We start from the raw sequence: 27,957 nt of genomic DNA, 5'->3' as shown, positions 1-27,957 counted from the left end.
TGGCAGGGAGGGAGGGAAGAGACAGAGAGAGACACACACACAGAGAGAGAGAGAGTTGAGGCACTTTTTGAAAGATCCGCACGGTCCACCCAGAGCGGCTTTCCTCTTTTCTCCCTTCCAGTTTCTCAACACGCCATTTGAAAGTGTCGAGAGGATATGAATCCATTCATTCAGTCACTATCACTCAAAACCAGCGCATCGTCCACACTGCCGCCGGGGGCACTACTGGCCGCGCGACTGAGCTGGGGATTCGTCATGGGAGTTTCGGCTTCGGCGTCGTCAAATGATTCGTCCTGTCGCGTCCCATGAAGATATCCTGGATAACTGTATTGCCTGTCTTCTTCTTCCCCGTCATCGTCCTCCTCAAGATCGTCGTTGTCTTCGTCGTTGTGGTCCTCTTCCTCCTCTATATCTTCTTCCTCGTCCTCGTATTCTCTCTCTCCCCCTCGACTTGCTTGCCCGAGGTAGTATCCGTTTTCTTCCTCCTCGTCCTCCTCCAACTCCTCTTCATCTTCATCGTCTTCATAAGTTCCGTTGCGTATATCCTGGCGAGGATCTGGTTCAGAAGAAGATCCCTCTGCTTCTTCGTACAGCTCGTCCTGTTGATGTCCGTCTCCTTCGGTATCGTCATCTGCTTCTTCTTGGTCGTCAGGCGGGGTCGACTGGAGCAGATCGAAAGAATTGCTGCCTTGATTTCTGGCGATACGGTTCGGCCTCGAATGCTGGATCATCGGCTTAGACGGTGCAGCTCGAGGGCGTTTGGAAGCAGGTAGATTTCCGGAGTTTCGCTTCGTCACTTTCTCGTTAGACACTGGGTTCATATCGTCGTGCGACCGTTTTCTTCCAGGGCTCGAAACATTTGACCCTGTAGAATAATCCCGTGCAGTTTTCTTCGACATTGCAACAGGCACATACTGCGAGCTCGGTCGCAGAGGCTTTGTGGCTAACCCGTGGGCACCAGTCTCTCGGATACGCCTCTCGGTGCGCGACAGACTTGAACCAGGTTTGTTCGCTCCCGGTAGGAAGTCATAACCGTTGACTCGACGCAAGCCACTTGCCGAACTAGGGCTACCGTGGTCACGACTGCTTTGGCTTCTTCGGAACTCTTCGTCTAGCTCGATCTCCTTCTCGAGTGAGACAGATTGCTGTTTGAACCATTCGATCTGTTCTACCATTGCTTCACGCGCCTCTCTGATTTGCTTGAGGAAATCATCTTCAACCGGAGGAAGAATGGGAGTCTGGTGCGCTGTTGGTTTTGCACCCGGCGTCCGAGAGTCAGCCACCACGGGTGGCAGCGATGGGGCAGGGGAGCTTTGATCAGAAGAGAGAGAAGTTCTCGTGCGTCGGTTTGCCCTCTTTAGGCTTGCTTGTCTCTCTTCAGCTTCTTTTTGTCGTCGAATCGCAAGCGACTGCTGAGTGTCGGGAACGAACGGCGTCTCAGGGTCGACGCCCATAGCTTTAAGCCTGAAATAGTCCGTGCGGGTGGTATCGAGTTTCTGAGCAGATGTTGATTGTCTGAGGGTAGATGTCCCCGAAAAGATGGAGACATGTTGACGCGGCCTTGAGGTGGATGCGCCAAAACTAGGCACGGGCGGTCTCTGGCTCATTGCAGAGGCTGAAGGATCAGAAGAAACACTCATCGTCTTCGACCTCTTATGCGCAGGAACCGAGGATGTCCCATTCGCTGTTGAGTTTGCACCGGAGAAGCTTTTGCGCTTTCGTCCAGCAACGTTGCAGGCTTCTACTTTGTTTTGCATGGCAGTCGGGGCTTTCGCTGCTTCAACCGCCTGTTGGACCTCTCTTTGGAGACGTTTTGTTTCCGTTGTCGCCCTCAGGATCTCCTCAAGTTCCTCCTCCGTTCGTTGTTTTCTTGCTTGTTCAGCTCTGATGGTCTCCGCAAATAGCTGGCGTCTGGTTTTCGCCCGTCGGTTCAAGGCGCTGGTCCAAGCGCGTGTCCGCCAGAGATACCCAAACTTGCGCGCGAGGATACGTTCACGAACAGAAGCTACTCAGCATGGTCAGCGGTGTCTCTCTGGACGAAGAATAAATTGACTAACCAATAGATGCATCACGCGCTTCTAGTTGATGTTGATTGAATGCGGTTGTCACAAGATCACGTAGTGTGAAGTCGAGGTAGCTGTTGAGCAACCCTTTCTGCTGTGTGAATGCAATTCTGGCGACATTCGCTGCAAGCTTGTTCCGGTCTACTTCGGTGAAGACAGGCTTGGCTGGAGGTTGGCGGGGAGAATGTGGAGGAGTGGTGCTGCGACGAGGATACTCTGTCGGGGTTGGACTCGGGGTGACTGTTATTTTGTCAGGTTGCTGGCTTGGGTGCTTATTCTTAGCGGTCGTGGTTGAAGTTGTCGCAGTAGGGAAACTGAACTTTTCCAAAGAAGGCTTCGACACAGACTCAATGGCTGATGATGATTGGGTCCGCGAAGAGCCAGCGGTGGTTGGGTTGAAGAAGGGACTCGGGATCGGCTCTACGGACGAGACTGCTGGAGTTGTGATCGATGGTGCGCGCCTCTCCAGCTCTGACGTTGCCTGGGCGGCCTCTGGTTGAGCTGTAGGCTTTTCGGTCGATGTGAAAAGTGATGGGGGCGTTGTACCTCCTGAAGTCTGCCCAAATATTGCAGAAGTAGAGGAAGACGATGGTGCGAGGGAGGCGAATTGAGAAGGTGTTGACGATGGAGCCGTCGCTGGGGGGTTCACTGTCCAGAAACAAAGAATGAGCAACGACTTAAAGAGTGCCAAGACAAAAGTGAGGTTTCGTTACCTTGTTTCGCCTGTGACGCCGCAGAAATTTTCGGTTGTGGCGCTGGTGGTTGGCCAAAGATGGGCGCAAGAGGAGTTACCGATGAGGTCGTAGACGTCGAAGGGGCGGGAGTTGGATTGCCAGAGTTGATCGTAGACGCAAACGCAGGCCTGGCAAGCTCGTTATCTTGAGACGTAGTAGATGCTTCCCGAAGGTCAGAAGTGGACCCGCCCCAGCTGAAGGGCTTGCTTTCTTTCTGTGCTGGCGCAGGCAGCCCGAACGTTGGGGTAGATGGTGTTGCTAATGGTGTGAAGCCAGCAAAGCCGACAGTGGATGTTTGCTGTGGTTGAGCAAGAGTCGACTTGGCAAAGGTGCCAGTCGAATCGGTCAATGTCGATGGCTCGAAGGATCCAAAGCCAGCATTTGTCAATGGCTTACCAAACGGTGACTCGATTGTGGGCTTGACAGAAGCAGCAGCATTGAAAGAGCCAGAAGAGCCAAATCCAGAAAACACCGTTGGCTTCGTCAAGCTCGACGAGGGCGTGCTTTGGCCAAATGGCGTAAAGGGAGCAGCTTGCGGATTGAGTGAAGGGCCAAAGACTGAGGAACCTGCAGAGGTGGTTGGTTTCGTCTCCGGAACGAACATGCTTTGGTCATCATCTCTGGTATCATCCGCAGGTCCACGAGCATCCTCATCTTCAGGCTCAACCCAGCCCTGACGGATTGCTTCTGCGACGGTTGCACCGTTGATGACGGCGGTCAGTGTTCGACGGTACCGCTTCCTCTCCACATATGTGTGCGAAAAAACCTGGCGTCGCGGGATCGAGGACGCTACACAGACATCAGTACTCGCTGAGGAGAAATGGCGGGAAGGTGGGAGGACGCACGATCGAGTGATGGAGCACTGTTCGCCGTCGCGTCCAGATACTCCTCGCCGCTATCATCATCCGTGGCATAGTAGAGATCGAAAGCGGCACAGAAATCCTTGGTGTCATCGTTGGAGTCGAAACCAAGGAAATTTGTTACTTCGCTCAGTGTCCAATCTCTAGACTTTGCTTGTTGAGCCTGAGGCCCTTTCTTGCATGAGCGCCACAATGCATCCAAGGCGGCAAAACGGACTTCGGCAAAATATATCTCAGCGAGGCATGCCATGATGTAGGGCACCGCATCAGAGGCCAAGAGACTCCAAAAGCTTCCCGTTTTCCCCTGAGCGACGGCGAAAGGCTCCCACGGCTGAAGAGGCCCTTGGCCGAGTAAGGAGTTTCCTGCCGCCCGGTACAGCTTGAGGGCCGTCTGAACTCTCTTGTCTCTGAGAAGACTCCTGGGCCATGATTGCATGCGGTCTTCCAAGTCCGGTCTTTCAGGGGCCTGGATTTCAAAGATCACGAGATAAGCGCGAAACTCTCCTTCGTTAGGGAAGTCAAGACGGTCTCGATGATCATCGTAATAGTAGACCAGAGATAAGAGAGTGTTGTTCAGCTGTTCTCTCTCTTGGTAGGTGTCAAAGTTCTCTCCTTCCAGCAGATTGTCCGGATTTGACAGCTGGTGCAACGACAGTATATGGAATCTTGCTATTCGCTCGAAACAGTCAACCGCGAGCTTAACGTCCTGGACATTGGAGACTTGTTGGATGGAGAAGTCGTTGCGGATCCCTCGCGTTCGATCCCAGACAAATTTGTGGACCGTTGCCAATCGTTCACCACCACCAATCACTTTGTCGAGGAGGTAGTCCAGCGTCCGTTTCAGAGTCTCGGGGGTTCGAATATCGGAAGGCAGCTGCTCGTCGTACCCAGCAGCAGATCGGCGAAATCGCTTAACCATGCGGTCTTCTGCAGGCATGTCCTTGCCGGTTTCTTCGTTCCGTACCTACCCATACCTTCAGCATACTGGCGCATGGGCGAATAAACAAAATATTCACCTTCTCTGCCTTGTCAACCATGTTCTGCACTATTCGTTCCACTCTCTCGAATTCCGGGCACATCTCCGTGCATGTTCCGACTGGGGTGATGGCTTTATCCAGGCTGGTCTTCTTCTCCGGATCGGCCAGAAATCCATCGCGAATCGCTCTGGTCCTTTCCTCTTCCCGGCTTTGCTTTAGCTATATGGAGGTCTCGTATGTCAGAAACCTATAGATGTAGTCATGGTCAGCGAAACATGATTGGACTGCAACGCACCGTTTGGAATTTGTTATGCGCCAAGTTCATAAAATCCCGGTGTGAGGCAGGTGCCGGAGAAGCTGCTCGAGAGCCAGGTTTCGACGTCTGGGATTTGGGTGTGTTGAATGTCTGCGACAGGTTCGCAAATCCACGACCACGTCCTCGAGAGCCGGCCGGAAAGGGCGCAGCGTTTCCGGCACCACCACCGCGTCCTGACGCAGGTCAGTATTGCCTTCTTTTGTCACATAGCCGGTGGCTACGACGGGGCTCACCTCTTCCTGACACAGAGGGCCCATTGCCTTCTCCTCTTTTGACAGTTCCCGCACGCAGTCGTTGCAAAAGCCCTTCCCCATTGGTATTTGAAGCACCCGCGTTTGTGCCTGCGCCTGCGCCTGCGCCTCTGCCTCGTCCTCGCACAGTGGTAGATCCGCGAGTGCTACCGCGCCCTCGGATCGTCTGCAACGGAGTGCCTCGTCCACCTCTGGTCGAGCTGCCACCGCGTTGCCCGCGGGTGGACGGCGGCGCAGACATGGACGCAAGAATGATCGATCAACATCGGAGGATTGTCATGTTACCGCAGGAGGAGACGGAGGGGATGGAGGCGAGGAGTCCTCGGTAGAGGGAGGACGAAGCTCGAGATGACTATGGCTCTCAAATCCACCTTGGAAGGGTCGAAGAGACTATCGAACTGGAAAAATGAAATACACAATGTGCAGGCGGTAGGGATGGCTAGCAAGCGCGCTGGTTTCGTCGCCTTCTAGTTGTCGTTGTCTCGCTGTCGCGGAGGCGTGAAAAGCTAATGCAACAACCTGGAAAACCTGCACAGATGACAGCGCGCCCACCGCGAACAGTGAAATCCCAGACGCCTCGGAAGGCGACCGTTGGGCAAGCCTCGCCTATTGGCTGCCCTTGGCGGATGCCTCGTTAGCCTCAAGGTCCCCCAATCCCCCAATAACCCATGCCTAGCGAGGTCCATCTTCTCCCCTTCGGCCCCTGGCTAGCGGGCTGCGTCCTCCGATCGAACAGTCACCTATGTCGACTCCTCTGCCAGGCCGCCACACTCAATATCGACAACAACCCACATTCCAAACTCCAAACCCAAGCTACTCCGGGAATTGGTACTCCAAGTCAGGTTCATCATCTAGATCTTCACGTTATATGCATTCATTTGACATGGTTAGATGCCCAATATCTTGACTCGTATCTCATCTACATTGACCCGAGAAAGGTCCCCCGGCAAATGCTCGCATTCATTATGAGAACGCCACGCAATCTGTTCGATGGACTCGACCAAAATCAAAGCAAAGCACGTCAAGACCGCAAAACAGTCGCAACTGAGATAGCCCGAAAACCCATGCCCAAAATGCTGCCCGATCAAGAATCGCTTGTGACTTTCGCCTGGCACTACCGAGGCGATGCCCTTGACGAGCCGACTTATTACCCCATCCCAAACTTTTGCTGTGACTTCGCTCCAAACCCAGAGCTGCTATGCTTCTTCCATTGTGAGAAAATGCAGAAAGTGAAGCCACAAATACAACCGGAAAAACAATGCAAACCGAAACGAAGACAATCGTCAGCCAATAAAGCGTGCAAAGGCTCAAAATGAAATTCGTGCGTGTTGTGTTGAGAACAGCGGTCAAGAGTATTTTCGGCAAAGCAAGCCATCATGGGGTTCGTTGAGATATGAGGACCGACGATTCTGCTCGCCACACGGTCCGTCGTGATAAGACAAATTGACCACTAGATTTCGAGGCCTGACCTTGAAAGTCATCACCAATGTTCGAGCTTGTAGCACCGCTCACTCAACATCTCCATGTTGATGTCTGGGGTCGGTATCATTGCGGCTTGCTGGGGTTGGGCAAGCCGGAGCGGCAGAGAATGCCGCGTGTTGTCCCCAAAGTCGTGGTAAAGCATTGGGCTCACCGCGGTGGGAGCCAGTCCGCTTTGGATACCATTGGCCAGTTCGAGCGTCTCTTGAGCAAAATATCCGTGTCTCAAGCTGACAGGTTGTGGCGCCAAAGTAGTAGGAATGCCAAACATCTCGGGAGGCGGGTCAGGTCCCATGTCCGGCAACATCCCTGACCAGGTTGGAGTATGAAGGTTTGTAGTGAGATGACCGCTATGCGCAGGAGCATGCATCATTGCGTTAGGCCCGGCATGGCTCTCAAAATTGCGTACGAACATGTTGGAGGGTATCTGGTGAATTCCGACCAGCGGTAGCATGACGCCATCGGTAAGCGTTGTTCCATTCTCCATGCCCATTTTCACCCCGGGAGAAAAGTCCTGTCCTGTCCGCGGCGCAATAACCGATACCACTCGAGAGCTGTTGAAGCTCGGTCGAGGTTTGCGGGGGGCGTAACGACGAGTGCTGGCTTCCTTGGGCCCAGAGCTCCTGGATTTGTTGACGATGAGCCGCGCGTCCATAGCAGACTGATCAGCGGGAGAGGTCTGTGTTGAAGTGCCTGGCGTTGCTTCATGCTCTTCACTTGCCTCTATGGAGCCGTCGCTGAATGTCCCAGGCGCAGAGCCGTCCCGTCCAGGCAAGTCATCATCAGAGTCGATCGCGGACAATTTTGAACTGGCGGCGTCACCATAATCACAAACAAAGACCAGCGTATCGCCATCTGTCGATGTCAGTGCTCCGAGCATGCTTCGACGAGACTTCTTGGGGCTCACCAATCTCCCGAGCCTCATACTGCTCTTGTTTCTCTCTCGCGTTCACAATCTGCTGAATGATATCCCAACGGTCTTCTCGCAGTTCGCCTCTTTTCGTCTGCAGAGATTCTAGCAGGTCTCGGGCCCTTACAAAACGCTGGTTCTCTTCATTCGGCGGAGGGTTTGTAATGATTAGCTGGGGAGTGTGTGTTATCAAATGGACGAGCAGCCGGGTTCTGTCTGTGGACGGTCAGCGTCAAAAATCTCCTACGATTTTGCGCCAAGCTTACCATCGCGACCAATATGATCGGGCTCTCGGTGAATGACATCTAGAAGAAAACAACAGATGTTAGACCACGTCATGATGCAAGCCTATACCACAAGGCCCGTCGTGTCCAAGAGAGCCGGATGACGTACCATCTGGCCAGTATGGAGGCCTTGTCCGATTCGGATCGGGAGGCTCGCCACGGGGCATTTGGCCATTGTAAGGATGCGTCGATTGCTGGAATCCTCAGTTATTCTTCGTTCAACACATGCCTCAGGGTAGCCATCGAACCTTCTTGGGATGGATTTCCTTGATCCAGACCTTGGCCACAAGACGACAGGCCACCTGTTGCAGTACCAAGAAGGCCTGTCTGTACCACTGGGTGAGCTTCTCGTGGTCGTCCACCCGAATTTGAGCTGCAGGAGCATCCCAGAGCCTCGCTCCACCGCCCTTGTGCTGGGGCCTTGATCTTGATATATTCCTTGTGCTGAGGGTGGTTTTGGATCTCTGCCGCTTCAGAGAACGTTGCACAGGCCAGGTAATTGCGCCACCCGAAGTTCCTGCATCTGCGGCTGATTGTAGCTTCGAGATTTTGGCCTGTGGGTGATTGGCGCCATAGTGATAACCTGCTCCAGTCAGAACTGTATTGACCGGTGATGAGATCACCTACCAGGAACTCCGGGGCTGCGCATAGAGAGATATTGAGCAAAGGTATCATGAGCCTCACCAATGATCTCCCATTGTTCCTTTTCGAGGTTGGGGGAAACTAGAATCTCAGGAACACCATTGGGACCAGGAACCAGACCGATGAAATCTTCACAATCTTCAACGAGCTTCTTGATTTCATTCTGCCAGGAACGTCAACTCGATTCGTCTTCTTTGTCGATTGCGGACAGCATGGCTCACTATGATGTATTGTTGCTTAGCTTCTTTTGTCAGACTGGATATTTCCGCGCCAAATGCTTTTGAATCTTCCTGAGGAGTGGTTGAGAACTTTTGGACGGGAGACTGAGGTGAGGACTTGAAGTTCAGTTCGGGTGTCATTTTCAACGTAAGGCTCAATCCACATTGCAGGTTGCTTGAAATATGGAAAGTGGAGAGAGCGTGCTCGATATCCGAAGAGCAGTCTGAGGAAGTAGACTCTGAAGTGAAGAGCATCATTGTTAGCGACGGTGATCCTAGCCAGCGCCTGTAATACCAATTCTATAAAGACAAGACGAAGCCTGACCAGTGCCGCAAAAAGCCAAATGCATGATTTGGGGCGGTGTATCGAGTACTTGTACTTGTAGAGGGAAGGGGGGTATGGCACGGAGTAAGACAGGTGCAAATGGTGGAGAGCTGGTTAGCTTGGGGGATCCGTCTCTAACGGTTCACATATGCTTGAACCGTCCGTGAGAACGGCTAGACCTTGGTAGGCAAAGCGTTTGTGGTGTGGCTGGTGGGTTTGTAGGCTAAGTTAGAGCCTGGGGGCCTAGTGAGCCCAAGCCAGTCGCCCTGCATGCCTGGGTCTGGGGGATCTCCAAGCTAATTGCTGCTCCCGTTGGGGGCTTCCCCACCGCCAGCCGCTCATAGCGACGGATCGTTGATTCCTCAACATCCGGCGGCGTCAAAGAGAACGACATGCGCATCATCGGAGTCATCTCGGGTGAATAACAGATCTTGGAGAAAGAAATATGGAATTACCACGGACCTTTGCTTCGTTTGGTCGGCACAGTAGGTACAGCTCTGGGTAATAATGGCGCAGGAAAAAGAGTGCCGTCGCTCTTGAGCTGGACTGGAAAGCTGTATGATTGTCTGTTTTAGCTCGTAATGAGGGTCGAATACATTGGTCGCCCCGCTGTATACACCACAAAAGCAACAATAACAAAACCACCACGAAAAGCGACGAAAACAGAGACAAGGCCGGCCAGCGAGATGGTAGGGGACGAGTTCCCGGCTCTATACAGCCATCAAGGAGCTGCAATTGCCTGGGGTGATATTCGAGTTGGAGATATGTGCTTCGGAGGGAGGTAGATGGAAGAAGGAGCTTCAGAGAACGGAGGATTTCGTGGTGTTTCTCAAGGATTCAAGTCTTGAGGACAGCAGACTTGGATGAACAGGGTGCCAATGTGTTGGCCGGTTTCTTCGGGATTGTTTGCTTGATTTTGCTTTCTCGACCGTCTAGTTTTGAGGCGTGGATAACGGCAGGGCTGGAGCGGAAGGACTGCGTGCAGGTAGCTAGCTGGGTACGAATGAAAGAGTCTAGGGAAAGGAAGAAGAAACCGAGATCCGCGGAGTGGTCCAGACGAAGATGTATATGCGATTGCCAATCGGACGACGCCATGCACGCAGCCAATAGGCAAGGAGGGGGAGCAGAGGGGGTCGAGATAGAATGGGGCATAGGTTCGTGCGGCAGAGACTGAAGAGGGGGGAGGGTTGAGAGGGTGAGTGGGTGGATGATGGCAGTGTTGGTGGTGCTGGTGTGTCAGTGAGCGGCACCCCCCGTTGAAGAGGGCAGATACCAAGTCTCGAGAGTGGCGGCAGCTGTCAGAAGAAGTCTTTGCAACCAGAAGTCCATCTCTTTCCAATGGCTTGTGTTCCGGAGAGTGAGAATAGTGGAGGAGGAGGAGTAGGAAGGAGGAGTCGACTTTTGCCGGGCTTGTCCCTCGTCGCACCGGTCCGTCACGTTCTGGGTCACGCTTCGTTTTGGGTCTGTCTCCCCTAGGATCGAGGTTCTTCTTCCGGATGAACAAGGAGCATGGCCTCCAGATCTCTTCACCCTGGCTTTCCACTTCACACGATAGATGCAGACCTCAGCCTAAAACCGTTTCCTGAATGGAGATTTAACGGTCGCTGAGCTCTGGAGCAAACGGCCCGTTGAGGGATCACAGGGGGGGCCCGTGCATCGAGTAGCTTAGGATGGCTTGTGTTATGACGGTTCAGGTGAGTTGGACAAGCGACGGCAGCATGGTTCCGACTTGTGCCAGGCAGAAATGGGTATAGACAAGGTCTGAGTAACGGGAAGAGGAAGACTGCAGCAAGTGCAGCAAGTGGAGAGGAGGAGGCCTCGAGCTTCCGGCAGTTGGCAGGAAAGAAACCCCGGGCTGCCTCATCGCTTCAGTCCCTGGCTGGCTCCATCTCCATCTCCATCGCCATCTCCATGCTCAACCACCATGCAACAGCACGACTAGCAGCAACAGCAGCAGCCTCTTTCTTTCTAGCTCTGGGAAATTTCGACTCTCTCCTCCTGTGCTGGTTTGTCCGTTTGTCCTACTTCTCGGCATACTCAACACGCCGAGGACGCTAATGGGAGTCCCTTTTGTGTCACCCTCGGCCATGGCCAACGAATGCCCTCACCAAGCCAAACCAGTCAATCAATCAAGGGTCCAGTCGGGTCCTATTTCGGTTCTAGTAGTCGTGATTCGTGAATGTGTCTGTGAGTCTTCTGTTCAGGCGTCATTCGGCCCAATCGCCCCTCGCTAGCTGACGTTGTTGGCTAGAGATACAGGAGGCCGGACCCTGATCTCCTCTTGAACCGTTCCCTCCTTCTCCCTCTCTTCCGCACAAGCAAACTGCAGAACACGATGCTGTCACATCTTCCAACGTCCGAGACGCTCACGGACTTGACCAGCCCTGGCCAACGGCGAGACGGGAGATGCGAGAGGTTAGAGACATAGGTCAGAGGCCCCAGGCGGGCCGCATCTCCTGAAAAGTGACTGTGGGTGCCCCTGGCTTCTCTTTGAATCTTGTCATCATCCCCGCCCGCTTCTGTCATCGATCTTCGACCAGGGCTGCCCACCATCTCTACAATGTTGCGGCAAGTGATACTACCCACTTTCGTTCTGGTCGATCCGACCTGCATCCTACCACCGAGGCTTACCCTTCCGCGGAGCTTTCTGGGGGTCATCAGTGGCTGCGGCCATCATTCTAGGTCTTCGGATATGACCTCGCATTTTGTGTTTGTCTTCCTTCGACCGGTTCCAAGATCTACGGCTTAGAATCGTCCGGGGGCGGGGAAAGTGACCGAAATGCGGATGCTGCTTCGCGCAGAAGCATGGCAGGCGATACTGTTTCCGGCTACGAATTGTGCTTGGACCATTGTGGCACCGCCTGACGTCGCGCTTCATCTCCGCCCCTAGCGGCTTGTGCATCCACTCGTGGGCGCACTCAAGAGTCAAGAGAGCGAGGTCGCGGAAGTGATTCACAGCAAACACGGGAAAGAGTGGGAACCTCATTCGACGGAAGTCCTTTACAACCAATACCGAATTCCTTCAAAGGTGCGAAGCTACTGTACGTAAATACGTACGCAGTACGCCACGAAATCCCCAAGCCTTCTTTTCCAACAAGAGCCACTTTTCACTAATACCATGACCAACGTCTTCTCCTTCAACACAGAGGCCAAAGGGGCTGGACCTGGTTCAACCATGCAACCTCTCTGGCGCTTGCTCGCCTCGAGACCCCGGCCACCGATCGTCTCCTCTGTCCGCCCGTTTTTGGTGCCCCGCCTCCGAAGGAAACTCGCCTCCATGCCCGGATTTGTTATTCATGGAGTTGGTGGAACAGTACAACTACGATCTGGACACAAACTCTATTAATAGGTAACGGGTACACTGAGCTCAAAGAAGAGATGATATGGCTCGAGGTACCTGTACCAGAAGGACAGAAGTCACTGTATCTGAGAGCGCCTCGCTGCACTCAGGATGGATCCGTGCATTTTGTCCAACTCATTTCATTCTAGCTTTTTGCCTTGTGTCACCGTTGGCGCCCATTTGCACGACCATGAGAATAGTTGGAATGAGGAGGGGTTTGCCCAGACGGAAGAAACCCCCAAACAATTACCGCGGCATGACCAAAACCAGGTTGGTTCTTCCCGTCCAAAAGTTACACAACATAGTCGTATGGCAGCTGGTGAGACTGGCCTTTTCCACTGCTCACTAGTTGTGTTCGGAGTGCCTACTCTAGCTCTCGTTGGTGGACCACAAGCCGTGCAATCTTTCAATCTTTCTCTCCCACTGAAGGCATCTGCTCATCAATCCCGAACCGGGTTGGAGTGAATGCTGCTTCCCCATCGAAAGCTGCTCATCGGCAGAGCTTTGTGTCGCACCGAAAGTGGATCGGCAGGCCTTCAACCCACACTTACGGCGTCGCTCTGTCGCCTGAGATCGCGCGTCATCACTCGGAAAGGGGATGCTGGGCTACCCGTACCTTGGGGCCGGAACCAAGACCATTCGTTCCCCGTCTGATGATGGCCTGGACCATATAGTTGCTTACTAGGCTCTCACGCCTATGCTAATGCTGGTTTGCACCCGCCGTCCCATTGCCGAACCCATCGAGCAGTCCGGCTTCGCGCACAAGCTCATAAAACAAGCCCCGCTTCCTGATCAACTCATCTGGGGTGTCAAACTCTGCTACCCGCCCTTGTTGCAGCACCACTATACGATCCGAGTCCAGGATGGTATTGATGCGATGGGCAATGGTGATGATGGTGCGGTTCTGGAAGATGTTGCTTCGAAGTGTGGCCTGGAGCATTCGATCCGTCTCCACATCCACCGCTGCTGTAGCCTCATCCAGGACCAGGATATTGCTGGGTGTGAGCAACGCACGCGCCAGAGAAACTAATTGACGCTGGCCTTGGCTCAGATTGGAACCTGCAATTCAACACATTCATAGTTAGAGGACGTGATCAAAAGAGAATACGCATTTTCCACGGGGGTTTTCTTTGGTGAAGACAGAGAGTGGTGGACTTACCAGCTTCATGGATGGCGGCATTTAGTTGGCCATCCATGCTCGAGACATGCTCCTTTAGACGAGCGTGTTCAAGCACACTCCACAGTTCCGTGTCATCATGCACATGGCGCGGGTCCAAATTGTCACGAATCGTGCCTTCGAACAAAGCGGCATCTTGAGGGATGATAGCCAGGCGCCGCCGCAGATCTAGCAGGCCGATCGTTGAAGTGTTCAGTCCGTCGATGCTGCAATAATAGGAATCAGTTAGCACCCAGCCATCAAACGCCACTTTTTCGTCTTGTTTTCACCACAGAGAGAACCTCTAAGGTCGGCGTGGATCGGCGTCTCCAGGTTTTCAATGGACTTTTTTTCAACGCACCTGATAGAGCCAGAGATCGGCTCGATGATTCGGAAGAGCGCCAGTGTCAACGAGCTCTTGCCCGCTCCCGTGCGCCCGACCACCCCGATCTTTTCATGAGCCTTGATGTTCAAGTTGATGTCCTTCAAGACGGGATCCAGCCCCTCGCGATATCGCGTGGAATAATTCTTGAAGGTGATCTGGCCCTGTGCGGGCCATCCGATGCTCGGTCTGCTCTTGAAAATGACATCGGGAGCTTCACTGGGCAAGGTGGCGTACTCCAGAACTCTTTCCACCGACACGATGTTGGTCTCCACTTCGACCGTCTGGCGGACAATCCAGTTCAGGGACTGTGTGATTTGCAGCGCATATGACATCTGAAATCGGGAAGCATGGTCAGCCAGTCATCTAAAGCTGTGTATCGTCGGCCAGCACATGATGTGCATGGAGAAACAAACAGTGAGTGCAGGTCCAAATGGGGAGACTTACTGCGAGGCCCACCATGCCGGCCGACAGGCCGCCTCCAGTGGTCACCGAGATGATGGCAAAGACCGCAGCCGCAAAGATAATGATAGACCCAATGAATTCCAAGCGGACGGCCAACCAGCGATTGGCGCTAACCGAGGGGAAATATGCACGCAGGTTGGCGTCCATGCGCCACTCGTTCTCCAGCGTGAATCTCCTCTGCTGTCGATATGCACGGATGGTGGAGACGCCACCCAGCGACTCCTGAAAGTGTGCATAGATCGGACTGCGACTGACGCTGTCAAGTCGTTTCAGCTCCCTCGAGGTGCGGAGGTAGTACTTCTGGTACATGATGTAGATGAAGCCCAGAGGCAACACCAGGACCAGGAAGATCGGGGTAGAAGCAGCGATGACGCCGAGTGTGAAAAATGCGCGACCGGTATTGACAAAGAGCTAATTGGGTAAGTAAGATGCGTTCCCAGATTACGAAACTGATTCTGTGACCACTCACCATGTTGAAGGTGCGTGCGATAACTTCATCGACCCGGTAGATGTCACTTAAATCAGCCAGTCAGCACGGATGTACCTACCAGTAATGCTGTCCAGGATACCAAGGGGGTGATGTCGAAACGTACCTTGAGAAACGGTTCAGAATTCGTCCCACTGGGGTGGTGTCGAAGAAGCTCATCGGAGACCGGAATATCGCGTATGCCATGCGATCATGTAACTTTCTCGAAGCCTACCGGGAAAAAGAGTCAGAGACGAGATGAGAGACAGTCTTATCGTGTCTCGCATGCCTGCACCATGATCTCTTGACGAGATCGTTGTGATCAACGAATGGAGAAGGGGGAGGTAACCTAGGGAGCCCAGGTCGTGGACACGTAAAGGGAAAACCATACCTCTATCGAGCAGAAAATCCAGAGAAGCAATGTCTAGAGATAACACAGGTTCGTGTCAGTTCGGGTACCTTTCGTAATACAAAGTGGCGCAGAAGGAGACAGGAGACATGGATCATGCAGAATATAGATCCAAGACAGGGGAACTGAAAGATGACAGGTACGTACCTGGATGACAACCAGTCCAGCACCACCGATGCCAAACGCAAAGTAAATGCCAATGTACTTTCCGACCTGGGGGTTCGATCCGTGCGACTCGTTGATCTCGGACCACCTCTTCAGCCAGAAGCTACCTCCGACCTGTGCCGTCTGAGCGGCCAGAAGGGCCATGAAATAGATTCCCACGGCGACGAGATTGCTCTCCTTCGCATAACTTGTGTAGACTGACCATCTTACCTTGCCTTGTTCGGCAGTTTCTTTGGTCTGTTTGCTTTTCAGTTGTGCACCCCCATTTTCTTCGTCGGTAAGGCGGCCCATCGGGCCGTGGAAACTGGTCGTCGAGGCACGGCGGAGAGTATTGAAGCTGGATTTGCGGGCTTTTGAGAGACCACTGGGTCCGGCGTGGATGGGCACCAGTCCACCGACTTCTTGTTGCGCTTCTTCAATTTCCTCGTCATCAAGGTCGTCCTGCGTGCTGCCGCCGTTGGCTCCGACAATGGTTGTCGAGTCGTCAGACTCCATTCCTTCGATGCTTGGGCTGCGTTCTGCTTCGGATTCCTCCTCCTCTGCGGTAGCGGACTTGATCAGTGTTGCAACCTCGCCTCGCATAGCCATGATTTGTTGGTACGTTCCCTTTTCAAGGACTGTGCCATCGCGGAGCAGATACATATAGTCTGCCTCCTTAAGGACAGTGATCGCGTTGGTGGCCAGAATCCTCGCTTTGCCATTCAAGAGTCCATTGGGACCAAGGACATTATTGATTATATGACGTCCGACGTGTTGGTCGACAGCGGAGAGAACATCGTCCATAAGATAGACATCTGCCCTTGCGTACACCGCTCGTGCTAAGGAGAGTCGAGCTTTTTGGCCTCCAGACAGCGATATGCCACGTTCACCTACTTCTGTCTGATCTCCGTCAGGAAGTTGCCTGAAATCATCAACAAGAGCACAAGCGTTGACCGTCTGTTCATAGAAGTGAGGATCCCATCGATGCCCGAAGACAATGTTCTCCTTGACGCTAGCGTTCATGATCCAGGCCGACTGTGCAGCATAAGCGATCCGGCCACGCACAACCGTCTCACCACTGATTTTGTAAAGATCACCGAGGAGGGCTTGCAATAAAGAAGACTTCCCAGCCCCCACCCGGCCAACGATGCAGGTCAATTCTCCCTTGTTGGCAGTGAAGTTGATATTTTGGAGAACATTCTTGCCTGTGTTCTTGTCCCACGTGAAAGTGGCATCCTTGATTGAGACAGACACGTCGCCCGCCTGTTTTGGGGGCTCGTCGATAAATCTCACTGCGTCATCCTGAAGCTCGTCCGTGGTGAAGAATGCAGTCAATCTACCTACCGCCACTGAAGCTTCGATTATGCTCGTGATGACCATGGGGAGCACTGTGAGAGGAAAGGTCAATAGATTGAACAAGGTCAGAGCGGGAAACACCAGGTCCGTTGTCAAGGGTCTGTTGTTGACCAAGACGAAAACCGCAAAAGTCGAACACGAGACAAAAAATGGCGTCGAAGACCAGGTAAAGGTTGCAAATGATTGTGCTGCGCCGATTTTGCGAAGGTTGTTCAACTCGAGATCGTTGCGCACATGGCTCAATTTGTCCATGAATGCAGAGCCCCAAGCGTAGAGCTTGATGCTTTTCATGTTGTTGAGTATCTCTGTCATGAGCCGGGAACGGCGGTCTTTGTACTTCATCTGGGACAGTTGCAGCTTTTTCATGAATCTCGCAATAAAGCCATTGACAGGAATCATGATGACCATGGCTGCAACCCCAGCCAAGCACGAAACTCCCACCAATTGGTAGAGCGAGATCATGCAGAGAGTGATCTGGAACGGTGCCGACCACAACTGTTGGCCCCATTGGGCGAGATCAGCGAGTCTTTGTTGATCCACGCTCATGTATGTAACAATATCGCCGGTGGATTTGGTCGCTCTCGACTCATTTGACAACCGCAATGACTTTGAATAGATCATCGCAGTCAATGAGGACTTGATTCGCATACCAGTCTCGAAAGCGCGCTGGAAGTACTGATGCAATGCGGCTGTCTGGCAGATTGAAGTCGCAAACATCCCCAGAGCAATGGCCACGCCCCGGATTGCTGGCTGCCGTTCGCGACCTGGCCGATAGGAATCGACAAAAGTAATTAACAGTCGAAGCAATTGCGGCTGGACAAATGCCAAAGAGTCGCTGACGGTCTTTATCATCGCTCCACGCAAATATGGCCCTCCAAATGCTCGGGCTAGAGCGATCCAGAGATTTGGTTTCTTCTTCTCTAGTTCGATCTCCCAAGCCTTCTGCAATGTGTCTCCCGTGACCCTGGTGGTATCTCGATTCCGCAGATTCCACAAATCATCTTGAGTAAGAAAATTCTTGTAGCCAAACTTCATCAGAGGCGTCATCCAGCCAAAGGTGAGAACCGAGAAAATATCGGCATACTCGTAGGGACACTCGTCATCTGCTCCCAGCGCATCGTAAGCGCTTTGCTTTTTCGGAACCAGGTATTCAAGAATGAACTCTACCACCGCCAAACCAAGACTGATATTGAAGGTGACGAAGTAGGGGAGCCGATTCTTGTATGACTCCCTAGCCACCAGCGACCGCAGCTTCAGAACGTAGGCTAGGATAAAGAAGACCCAGTAAAACAGCACAACGCCGTTTGGGTTCCGTGACCGCCAATGCTCATAATATTGTACCGCGAAAATGACAAAGAGGGATATAATAGTGGCGATCGAGGTGTAGAATCGGATATCTTGAAACCATACGCCGGGTAATTGCTCGATCTGTAGCGAGGCTTGTAGCGCAGTTGTGAGGATTATGGCAGCGAGAACGGTTCTATTGTCAGGTCAGCCACCGACTCCAGCAAAGCGATCTCCATCGAGCCTCACAATTTTGTATAGAAATGCCAATTTTTGGGAACATCCTGGGCGATTCGTTTGGTGAACAAATACCACAAAGCTCCAGCACCAAACAGCACTCCCCAAAGAGCGACGCCCACAATCCAAACATCAAGGAAGCATGGTGTTAGATCCCATCGAAGGGAGCTCACAGGGCCCCAGCCCTCGGCATCACCACAGAATGGCTGGTTTGAGAGTGGTTTAATATGATGCAGAGGACCAGAATTGGGCGGAAACCGTCCTGACGCAGTCAGGACAGACTGCAACCCTTCTGGATGCCTCATCTACCGCGATTGACCCAGCATGTAAAGAGACAATGAATGCTGTTCGACAACGCGAGGCAAAGGACCGTGAAAGACGTCTTGAAAGGACTGTTTGCCGAGATTTTTTGCAATCGTACAAATACGACAATACCTAGGTACCTAGGTAGGCTTGACGAATGCGCAGACGCAGGCAATTCTAAGCTTAGGTGGGCGTTGGTAGGGCACTAGGCGTGCCGATGATGCATAGAGGATCCCCGGTAATACCGGGGTTAAAGCGACGCTTTACCTGAAAGTTTACTCCAACTGCTACCCCTCACCAGCCAAAGACCTGAGGCCACTAGGCATACCCCCTCCTGTACATACTGTACTTGTTGGGCGCGTGGTGTACCTAAGCTAAAGTACCTACCTACCTACGTAGGTAACCGGGAGGTGCAATAATTAATAATACGAGCTCGTACTTGGGGGTTATTCACAACTCGGAGCTAGGCATCCACCAGGCTCCAGCTCCAGGCTCCAGCCCACTCCTTCCCAGCGCCACCCCAGCAGACGCAAATAGGCTCACCGCCGAAAGCTGCACTGGGGTGGTAGCGAGGTGAGGCAACTCACGTGACGGACTCTTTGGCGGACTGCGGTCCCAACGTCGACTCCTCTCTCACCTAGTCGTCGCCTCTTCACGCTCTGACTAGCTAGTTTCAGCGGAATTTGCCCTGATCGCGGATCTCCAACTCACTCCGCCAGTGCCGTACACACAAGGGGATTGTCAGCAGCTGTGCCGCTACTCCGAGGCCGGATTCAGCCTCATCCTCTGTCCATGAAGAAACGGCCACAACGGTGGAAACGGTTTCTTCCAGCCACCGGCCCCCAAACCCTCAGCTGTTCATGGTCCATGGCATGACCGCGATTTCCTGACCCTGTCTGGTCCGCTTGAGGTCCAGAACTCCGTCTGCTGCAACGCTGGCGTGACTCTGATCTTTGAGTCCGCACGCAGGCAGAAGGTCTGTGCAGCTACCTATGGATGCCGCCGTTGGGGCCCCAGTCTCTCGCAGTGCTTCGAAACTACTAACAGGCTAGCTACATGCACAGGTCGCATTGTTTCTGGGCGCTCTGGCCTCGTCATTCTTTGTCCGGCTTCTTTTTTCAGGACTGCTGCATTCAATGAGCATGCGACCCTCCCGGATCTTCCCCATGGCCCTCGCCATTGTCGAGGCCGCCTATTGGCGCCCGGAAGACCCTCACAGGCATTCTGGGTCGCCCATAAACTTGTCTTATCGCGGTTGGCCGAGTCTCGACCCTACGAGCCTACTCGCTTAGAGCCACTCTTCAGAGCTAGGCCTTGACCGGTATCGATAACTTTCTTACCGCCAATTCGTGTGACTAACCAAGCCTCACAATGCGTCGAACTATCGAAGATAGGATCCCATTTCCTGCTCTAGCGTCTCACAGGCAGGAACAGACCGGGGCGGCGGAGGCCTAACTTTCTCTCCTAAGCCTCGCGAGCCCGATTACTCGTATGCGAGGAATGTTTATATTCAGAGACCCTGAAATCCAGGGTCCATCTCCACTCTTTGTCTCTTTTCAGCCTTGCTGCAAACAATGTCTGGATACTCCTTTGTGCGTGACGGCCACCCGTCTCGTCACCAAGTCAAGTTCGAAGACAACGACCTTGATTCTATTGAGTCCAATGGCAATGATGTGAACATGGACCCTCTTGGACAACAAGACGCCGCTACAAATGAGGCGGATGAGCAGATGAACGAAGCCGGGAGAAGTTCTGGCGATGGACCAAACCCGGCTTTTAACATAACAACCAACCGTACTGGAGATGAACCGGAGACTCCAAAGGATGGGCTGGTCCTGGGAGGTGGTCAAACAATCAAACTTATGCTTGTGCCGGACAAACCACCAGCACCTCCACCCGCTCCAGCGAAGGAGAAGAAGCCTCATCCGCAGGCCAAGATGAAGAAGTTTTGGAAGAACTTCGATCCCGAGTACACTGGCAAAGTTACGCGCGTCCTTCCCGACCGCCTCACGGAGAAGGATCTCAGCGCCGTGACACTTGTTGGTGAGATCGCTCACAAGGCTGTCAAGTCATACGAGGACGCCAAGGCATCTTGTATCCGAGATGTGAAACGAATCATCAAGGAATGCCGAGCCTCAAACCAGAAATACACCGATTCTCACTGGGATATCGAAAGAGATCTGAAGATCACGAGGATCAGGGACTGTCTGGATGGTCTGATCATTGAAGATGACGACAAAGAATATCCGGCAGATGCAAAGCGAGTCACAGTAAGTATATACCTAGGTATATAGTGGCTAGAATACTCGCTCACCATATCCTAGGATATCTTTGACGAACCGAAGTTCTATGTCAATGGTGTTTCCTACGACGATATCCTGCAAGGATCGGCAGGAGATTGCTGGTTCTTGGCCGCCATTTCGACCTTGAGCTGCAACCAAGAATTCATCGACCGTGTTTGCGTCATACAAGATCAAGCCGTTGGAGTCTACGGCTTTGTGTTCCACCGCGATGGTGAGTGGCACCAGTGCATAATTGACGACAAGCTGTACCTCCGCGCACCGGCATACGACGAGAGCGGGGATGTAGTCTTGGGACAATACGGAATTCGACGGCCAGACCAGGAAGATCAGTATCAAGAACTTTTCCAGCGCGGATCCAAATCATTGTACTTTGCTCAATGCCGAGATCAAAACGAGACTTGGGTCAGTCTTCTCGAAAAGGCTTATGCTAAAGCGCATGGAGATTATGCATCCATCTCTGGCGGACAGACCGGAGAAGCAATTGAAGATCTGACTGGCGGCGTCACGACCGAGATTTACACTACCAACATTCTCGATACAGATGAATTTTGGAAGAATGAGCTCAGCCGCATCGGAAAAGATTTCGTCTTCTCTTGTGCTGCTGCACGCTGGCGCGAGTGGCGCCCATACCTGGTGGCGAACGAAAAGATCCGAGAGGAACGTCGCTCAGGAATTGTCAGTCAGCACGCTTATGCGGTCCTTGACACATACGAAGGCCATGGCCAACGGCTGGTCAAGATCCGCAACCCTTGGGGCCGAAAGGAATGGACAGGTGCCTGGAGTGACGGTTCCAAGGAGTGGACCGCTGAGTGGTTGACAAGGTTGAACCACCAGTTTGGTGACGATGGTATCTTCTGGATGACTTACAAGGACATGCTCAGCAAGTACAAATACATTGACCGGACTCGCATCTTTGGTCCGGACTGGCACGTTGCTCAGCAATGGATGTCAGTCCAAGTGCCCTGGTCTACGCTGGACTACCAGACAAACCACTTCTCGATCACCGTTCCCGAAGATACGGATGCGGTGATTGTACTTTCCCAGCTTGATGAGCGGTACTTCAAGGGATTGCAGGGCAAGTACAATTTCACATTGCAATTCCGAGTGCAAAAAGACGACGACGATGAAGAGGAATACCTCTCCCGCAGCAAGATGAACTATGAGCTCATACGCTCTGTGAATGTGGAAGTGCACCTGACAAAGGGTACTTATAGCGTATTGGTCAAAGTTGAGGCGCATGCCACTGGACGAGATGAGGTGGAAAATGTCATCCGAAAGAACATTCACCGACGAGACAAAATCACCCAAATTGGCAAATTGTACGATCTAGCTCATCAGAAGGGCCAGCTCCCTTCGCCCTCGTCGTCCGGCGCTACGTCAACTTCCGCATCTGGAACTTCAACTCCTGTCCCCTTGGGAGCCAGAACTCCGTCCAGCTCGTCGGTTTCTTCGGCGCCCGCAGCAGCGGATGAGGGCAAACAAGATTCCGACGACAATGAAAAAGACCCAAATCGCAACCCATGGAACGCAAGCTGTGTGGTCGGGCTTCGTGTGTATAGTAAGCAGCCGGAGCTCGAGCTCAAGGTCGTCGTGCCATCTAAAGAAGATATCCACGAGATGCCGACACTTGATCGAGACGATGTGGCGAAGAGCGCGCTGGACGAGATGCAAGCCGTTGCAGAGAAAGTCGATGAAGTGGTTGGGGACAAGAAAGAAGGGGACGGTGAAGGTGAAGATGGGCAAGAGGAAAATGACGAGGCGAAACCAGACGAGGAAGAGACGAAGAAGGCCATCGCCGAAAACGGGAGGCTACATGTCGAGACTGACGACGACGACGAAGAAGACGACGACGAAGAGGAAGAAGGCAGTGAGGGCAGCGACGACAACGATGACGAAGAGTAACAGCAACACGGTGCTTGACGGCCCGAGTCAGCGCCTGACTTTCAAACTTTTGCGTTCCAAGCAAGGCGCCAGGAGCATTCTAGTCACTGAAAAGACTGCACCAGATCTCCCTGGTAAAGGAGAAACCAGATTGTTCTCGCGTTCCCAGCTTCCGGCGTTTCGTTTCGGCGTTTCAACGTGTTGGGCATGAAGGATACTGGGGCTGTTCCACTCTTCTTGGGCCGTGCCGCAGACTGGATACATAAGCATTTTCTGGCAGGCTCCAGTTGAGAGGATGGGATCAGTCAGATGCGATCTTTTTCACTTGCGACTCTCCTCAAATCAGAACGAATACGATACAACTTCATCCCTGGATCTGGGCTCCCATCACCAGTGCCGTATCCAAATTGTCACAAAGCACAATGCTTTGTATCGGACAGGAAGGGAGAAGAATGACCCTTGCACTGAGAAGCACCTACATATATAGCTGGACCTGGTCTCGAAGGCGAGGGGAAGGCGACATGGAAATTCCACCCCAACCAACCCTTCGAAACGAGCCTTTCTCAGTTGCTTCCTCTCCATCGAAACTAGATACCTATTTTATATCTTTATATCTTTCTATAGATACACTCGCGTACCGCGTCCATTGTCCGGTTCCTCTCCCAAATATTGATTCCTCAGCCATAGAAGCCACCAGCCAGCCTACTGTAGACAGCGCAGACAGAATTGTCTTTGGAAACGGGATCAAGTCTTCCATCAGTCCATTTATTCGTCCATTCATCTATCTGTCCAACCACCTCCTCCACCACCACCACCGTAGGTATATATCGACACATGTAGGTAGCTACAGGTATTCGGACAACATTGTACGAGAAAACAGATGCTCACGACACACAGGACCCCCTTCAAGGGGAAAAAAAGGGTGAAAAGGGATAGACCTTCCCCGAGGAGACAATGTGATGGATGTCATCGGAGATGTTGATGAGAGTTTCAGATTCCCGTGCCGTCCGGCAATAAATACCTCTAAATATTTAAATATCCTCTTGTGAGCTCACGGGTACTTGAACTATAGCTGGATATCTAGTTCATCGTAACCTCCCTAACTAGCAATTGGCTGCCTGCCCATTACACCTTGCCGATTCAGCTCCAGCTCCAGCTCCAGCTCCAACTCCCCCATCATTTCGAATCTGAAGACATATCATTGACATCCAAAATAGTCACACTATGCCCACTGTCCGTGGTCTTGCGGCTCAATGTTCCCATCCCGCTGCTGCTGCCACTTCCCTTAGAACCCAACGTCGCAGAACTCTCGGCTCGGCTCCTCACACTTCCTTCATCCATACTCCCACCAAGGCCAGTCGCCGTTCGGATACTAGCGACCTCGGCTCCCTCCAACAGTTCTTGGTCCCTTTTCCCGATGCCCGTGTCCTTGTCATCATAATCCTCATCGTCATCATCGTCGTCTCGATAAGGTTTGTGCCCTTGCTCGCGGGCGTTCCGCTCGAACTCCCTCTGCGCATCGTCCATACGTTTTCGCATCTCAGCCGCCATTCTCATGCCGTCATTCACGATGTTATCCAAAACACCTCGCAGGCCGCGAGAGCCCGGTTCCACAATACCACCCGCACGACCGACATCAGGTAGAGTCTTGTTTGAAGGCGTGCCGTTCAACAGGTTTTTGACGGGCGTGCCTAGGTTTGTGAAGGTGGTGAGATTTCCTGAGAGGGTATTGGTGGTTGACGCCAACGACAAGGAGCTGGCATTGGGAGGGACGTCGGCTAGACGGAAAGATTGGGGGAAGAACGTCTCAAAGAATTGCTCGAGAAGTTCATCGGCGAGAATGACCATGCGGAAGGTCGGGAGGGTGATATGCAAGGGCTTGTTGGGATCGAGGGCGAGGTTATGCGAGGCAGCGCGAGAGGAGGACGATTTACGATTGTCTTGAATACTCGAGAGCGAGGGCGTATGAGGCGGTGTCGTCTCGGACAGAGGATCTTTCTCTGTGGGTTGCGGCGAGGCGACAGCTTTGTGATTAGATCGTGATTCGGTCAAATCAAGGAGGTCTTCTTCCTCATTCGGGCTGTCGGTGGTTGTCACTTCGAGCCCCGGGCTTGCTGTACCCACAGCGTCATCTGGATCGGCGTATTCGAAACATCTTCTGATGAAGGCGCTGACACTGCCCAGAAACTTTTCATTGGTACTCAGTTTCAGGCCCTCCTTCGAGTCTGAAGCAGAGAGCGGAGAAGCCAGTCCATTGCTCGTGTCTGATGGGGTTATAGCACCGTCGAAACCTCGCCGAGAAAGGAACAAAAGCGATTCAGACATCCTAAGGATGCCCTCCCGGTCGACTTTGCCCGTACCCTCGTCATCAAAGAGATCGAAGAATAAACTCATGGAATTCATGATGTCTGTAGTGCCTTTGAAACGGGCCAGACCTCGGACCAGTTGTGGAAGGGTCATCTCTCCCTGATGCGATTCGTCCCATTTGCCGTATAAGCGTTGCATAAAATCGTGGTCGGCGGGTTCAGGTCCTGATCCCCATTGAGTCATTGTCTTGCTCCGTTTCCTCTGGCTTTGGTTTGGGCTGGCAATCTCCTTGCTGGGTGATGAGGGCGAGTCTGTTACCGCCCATTTGGCCGTGTTGGCCAGGAACTCTCTGAAGGCGTCATAATCCATAGTCTGCAGCGGTGCGGCATTGCGTGCAGGTTCGTCATTGTTGCGAGATGAATGTTGCGGCCACAAACCGGGCCGCGCTCTCTGATCTTGCTGCTTCCTTCTTTCTGCTTCGCGAGCTTTTGCACGCTCTTGTCGCTCAGCCAAAACGCCAAAGAACCTGTCATAGATGGCACTGAGATCCTCGGCGCTGAGCTTCTTGCTTTCTGGTCCCAAGTTCCGGATTGATGTTCGTTTGGCAAATGTTGCAAGCCCCTCCTTGACGCCATCGATATGTTTGTCCCTCAGTTCTTCGATACTGGCGTGCGTGATGCCCGCAAACTCCTTGAAAGCCGTCACCATGAGTTCCTGGAATTTGGTAATCGCCCTCAACTTTTCGTTCTCTGAATGGGGATGGGCTGACTCGTCCAATCGTGAAAAGTAGTTCTTGAGTATGGAGATAAAGGAGCCATCATCGCTCACATCAAGTAGTTCTTCGCCATTGATACGGAGAATGGCCAGACCAATCTGAAAGAGGACTTTCGGACCTTCTAGGAAGAACACATCCAGCACCCGGAAAGCAAACACAAGGGGCATCGAGTTTATGTATAATGACAAAAACCAGGGTAATGACACCACGGATAGGTTGACGTCCGACTTGACCAGATGTTCCCAAAGAATGGGCATTGTCCGTTCGACGAGATTTTCGAAGACACGTTGATCTAAAAGAGTGCCATACATGTCCTTCGAGTAGTATCCGGGAAGCAGTCTGTCGCACAAGGCGCCGAGTATGAAGAATGCCTGGGACTCTGACATGTAGATGAGCAGGGCAGCCACAACTATGTTCATGGCTTGACAGTAGCCGACCTCTTCATTGGTCCAGCTGTATGCCGTGAGGACGCGTCGAAGTCGGCCAATTCCCTCTTCGCTCTGAAAGCCGGGGTATTCTGGTAAACTCCGGTTCAAATCCTTCTCAATTTCGTCGATGGCCAAGGACTCCTTCCCAGTGAACTTGGCCAGGGTTTTGGCGTAGAGGTTGGGATTCCTCAGCCGCGTGTAGAAAGAACCGGAGCATATCTCCCATATCTCACCTCTCAACCGGTTTGGCAACCCGACACGGATCAGTTTGTGGAAAGTAGGCTGGCGCACTATCGTGGCATTCCGGCCATTTTCTCGCATGTACTCGCCCCAGAGTCTGATCTTACTCCGGTCCCTGAGTTTCCTGGCGTCTCCCGGGTATTTAAACAGCATGCCCAGTCCAGTATCGGGCGGATCAGGCGGCGTGGTTCCCTGCTCTTTGGCCTTGAGCCGAGCGGGGTCCAGAAGGTATTCAGAGTAGCATTGAGAGACTACAAGTCGCAGATTGTCCACCTCTTTCATGCCCTCTCTCAAACCCTTCTTCAGACCATCACAGAAGCGTTCACAGGCGATACGACTGCCGTCAAGGGTAAGGATGAGCTTGCGGGGAGGAGGCTGTACCGCCTGCGTCTTCTCGGTCGAGGGTTTCTGGATCGACTCAAAGGTGGTGAGGGCGAGCGAGAACTTGTCTTGATGACTATTCAACCTCTCGACTCTTCGTATCGAGCACAAGGGCAGAGTAAAGCCATGGCCCCCGGGACCCGCACCTTGCGTCGGGCCTGTGAAGGAGGTGGATGTTGCATAGTTTGCCGAGGGCAGGAAACTGGTTCGGATGGTCGAGAAGCACAGAAAGTGTTCACTCAAGTGTAGTTCGCCCAGGTATTTGTTGCCATTTTCCCTCGTCTTCTCTCCGGAGGTGATAGGGCCTCCCGCTGGGGTCGAGGGGAGAGGCAGGTATAGTTCAGCGGTAATCTCATGCAAGGGGTTTTGACCGGCTGGAAGTCTGAACTGGTCTCGAAAAAGGGCAGCCTTAGACGGGCGGTTGTCGTTGGCCGGAGACAAGGAGGACTGTTCAATAAACTTCTGCACGAACGAGCTCAACATGGCGCAGACGAGGCAGGCACAGGCTGGCTGTCAGCGAGAGACTCGGATGGGTTGGGACGAGGTCGCTTTCCGCGTGTGGTGACAGCGCCTGTCACGGTCTGCGCGTCATATTCTGCTGGAGAAGCGGACGTGGGCTCTCTAGAAGTCCTGGAGCACCTCAATTCGAAGATACATGTCTGTGGTGGCCATCAGAAAGCATCCTGATGGCTTGTTCCAGGAAGACGCCGGGGCCAGAAGCCAGGAGCCCGCTTGGCATCCAGTCTCTCTCCGAAAGCGTATGCCAGCCTTAATTACCGGGACCCGACCATCTACATACATACCAGAGAGGCATTAAATAGGTGATGCCTAAAAGACAGACAGTTCAAGAGGTCTCTCATCGCAATGACCAGTATCGAGAATCATTTCTCTAGCATAATTAGTTATATGCAAGATCTGCCAATCCATATCTTCCACTATCATATACCCCAGGGGAAAGTCCATTCTCACTCATGACCAACAGCAGCGCCAAATGACCAGGACTCGTGTTTCATTCAGTCATGAACTTCGCGTCCCCGGTCC

The 27,957-nt window shown here is 52.9% G+C and overlaps 5 protein-coding genes across 5 annotated transcripts; 1 reads left to right on the top strand and 4 right to left on the bottom strand.

Annotated features, from left to right (window-relative positions):
• Positions 1 to 170: 170 nt before the first annotated feature.
• On the bottom strand, positions 171 to 5,442 carry Z520_07594 (uncharacterized protein; the record flags this gene model as incomplete). The annotated part of the gene is made up of 7 exons (XM_016778091.1): positions 171 to 2,005; positions 2,058 to 2,711; positions 2,777 to 3,586; positions 3,643 to 4,621; positions 4,674 to 4,853; positions 4,930 to 5,123; positions 5,184 to 5,442. The coding sequence occupies 7 exons, from the start codon at positions 5,440 to 5,442 to the stop codon at positions 171 to 173; spliced, it is 4,911 nt and encodes a 1,636-aa protein (XP_016630997.1).
• Positions 5,443 to 6,681: 1,239 nt separating this feature from the next.
• On the bottom strand, positions 6,682 to 8,875 carry Z520_07593 (uncharacterized protein; the record flags this gene model as incomplete). The annotated part of the gene is made up of 7 exons (XM_016778090.1): positions 6,682 to 7,535; positions 7,588 to 7,806; positions 7,857 to 7,895; positions 7,984 to 8,068; positions 8,123 to 8,457; positions 8,502 to 8,679; positions 8,738 to 8,875. The coding sequence occupies 7 exons, from the start codon at positions 8,873 to 8,875 to the stop codon at positions 6,682 to 6,684; spliced, it is 1,848 nt and encodes a 615-aa protein (XP_016630996.1).
• A 4,224-nt stretch (positions 8,876 to 13,099) lies between these two features.
• Positions 13,100 to 18,603, bottom strand: Z520_07592 (uncharacterized protein; the record flags this gene model as incomplete). The annotated part of the gene is made up of 9 exons (XM_016778089.1): positions 13,100 to 13,458; positions 13,559 to 13,782; positions 13,917 to 14,272; positions 14,385 to 14,813; positions 14,872 to 14,917; positions 14,996 to 15,099; positions 15,260 to 15,292; positions 15,425 to 18,257; positions 18,311 to 18,603. The coding sequence occupies 9 exons, from the start codon at positions 18,601 to 18,603 to the stop codon at positions 13,100 to 13,102; spliced, it is 4,677 nt and encodes a 1,558-aa protein (XP_016630995.1).
• Positions 18,604 to 20,175: 1,572 nt separating this feature from the next.
• Positions 20,176 to 22,806, top strand: Z520_07591 (uncharacterized protein; the record flags this gene model as incomplete). Its single annotated transcript, XM_016778088.1, has 2 exons — positions 20,176 to 20,871; positions 20,926 to 22,806. The coding sequence occupies 2 exons, from the start codon at positions 20,176 to 20,178 to the stop codon at positions 22,804 to 22,806; spliced, it is 2,577 nt and encodes an 858-aa protein (XP_016630994.1).
• A 1,155-nt stretch (positions 22,807 to 23,961) lies between these two features.
• Z520_07590 (uncharacterized protein) lies at positions 23,962 to 27,399 on the bottom strand (the record flags this gene model as incomplete). The annotated part of the gene is made up of 1 exon (XM_016778087.1): positions 23,962 to 27,399. The coding sequence occupies one exon, from the start codon at positions 27,397 to 27,399 to the stop codon at positions 23,962 to 23,964; it is 3,438 nt and encodes a 1,145-aa protein (XP_016630993.1).
• Positions 27,400 to 27,957: the final 558 nt, after the last annotated feature.

The sequence above is a fragment of the Fonsecaea multimorphosa genome (assembly GCF_000836435.1).
Source record: "Fonsecaea multimorphosa CBS 102226 unplaced genomic scaffold supercont1.15, whole genome shotgun sequence".
NCBI lineage: Eukaryota > Fungi > Ascomycota > Eurotiomycetes > Chaetothyriales > Herpotrichiellaceae > Fonsecaea > Fonsecaea multimorphosa.
The sequence above is the reverse complement of the archived record's forward strand: the minus strand, read 5'-3'. Positions and strand labels throughout refer to the sequence as shown.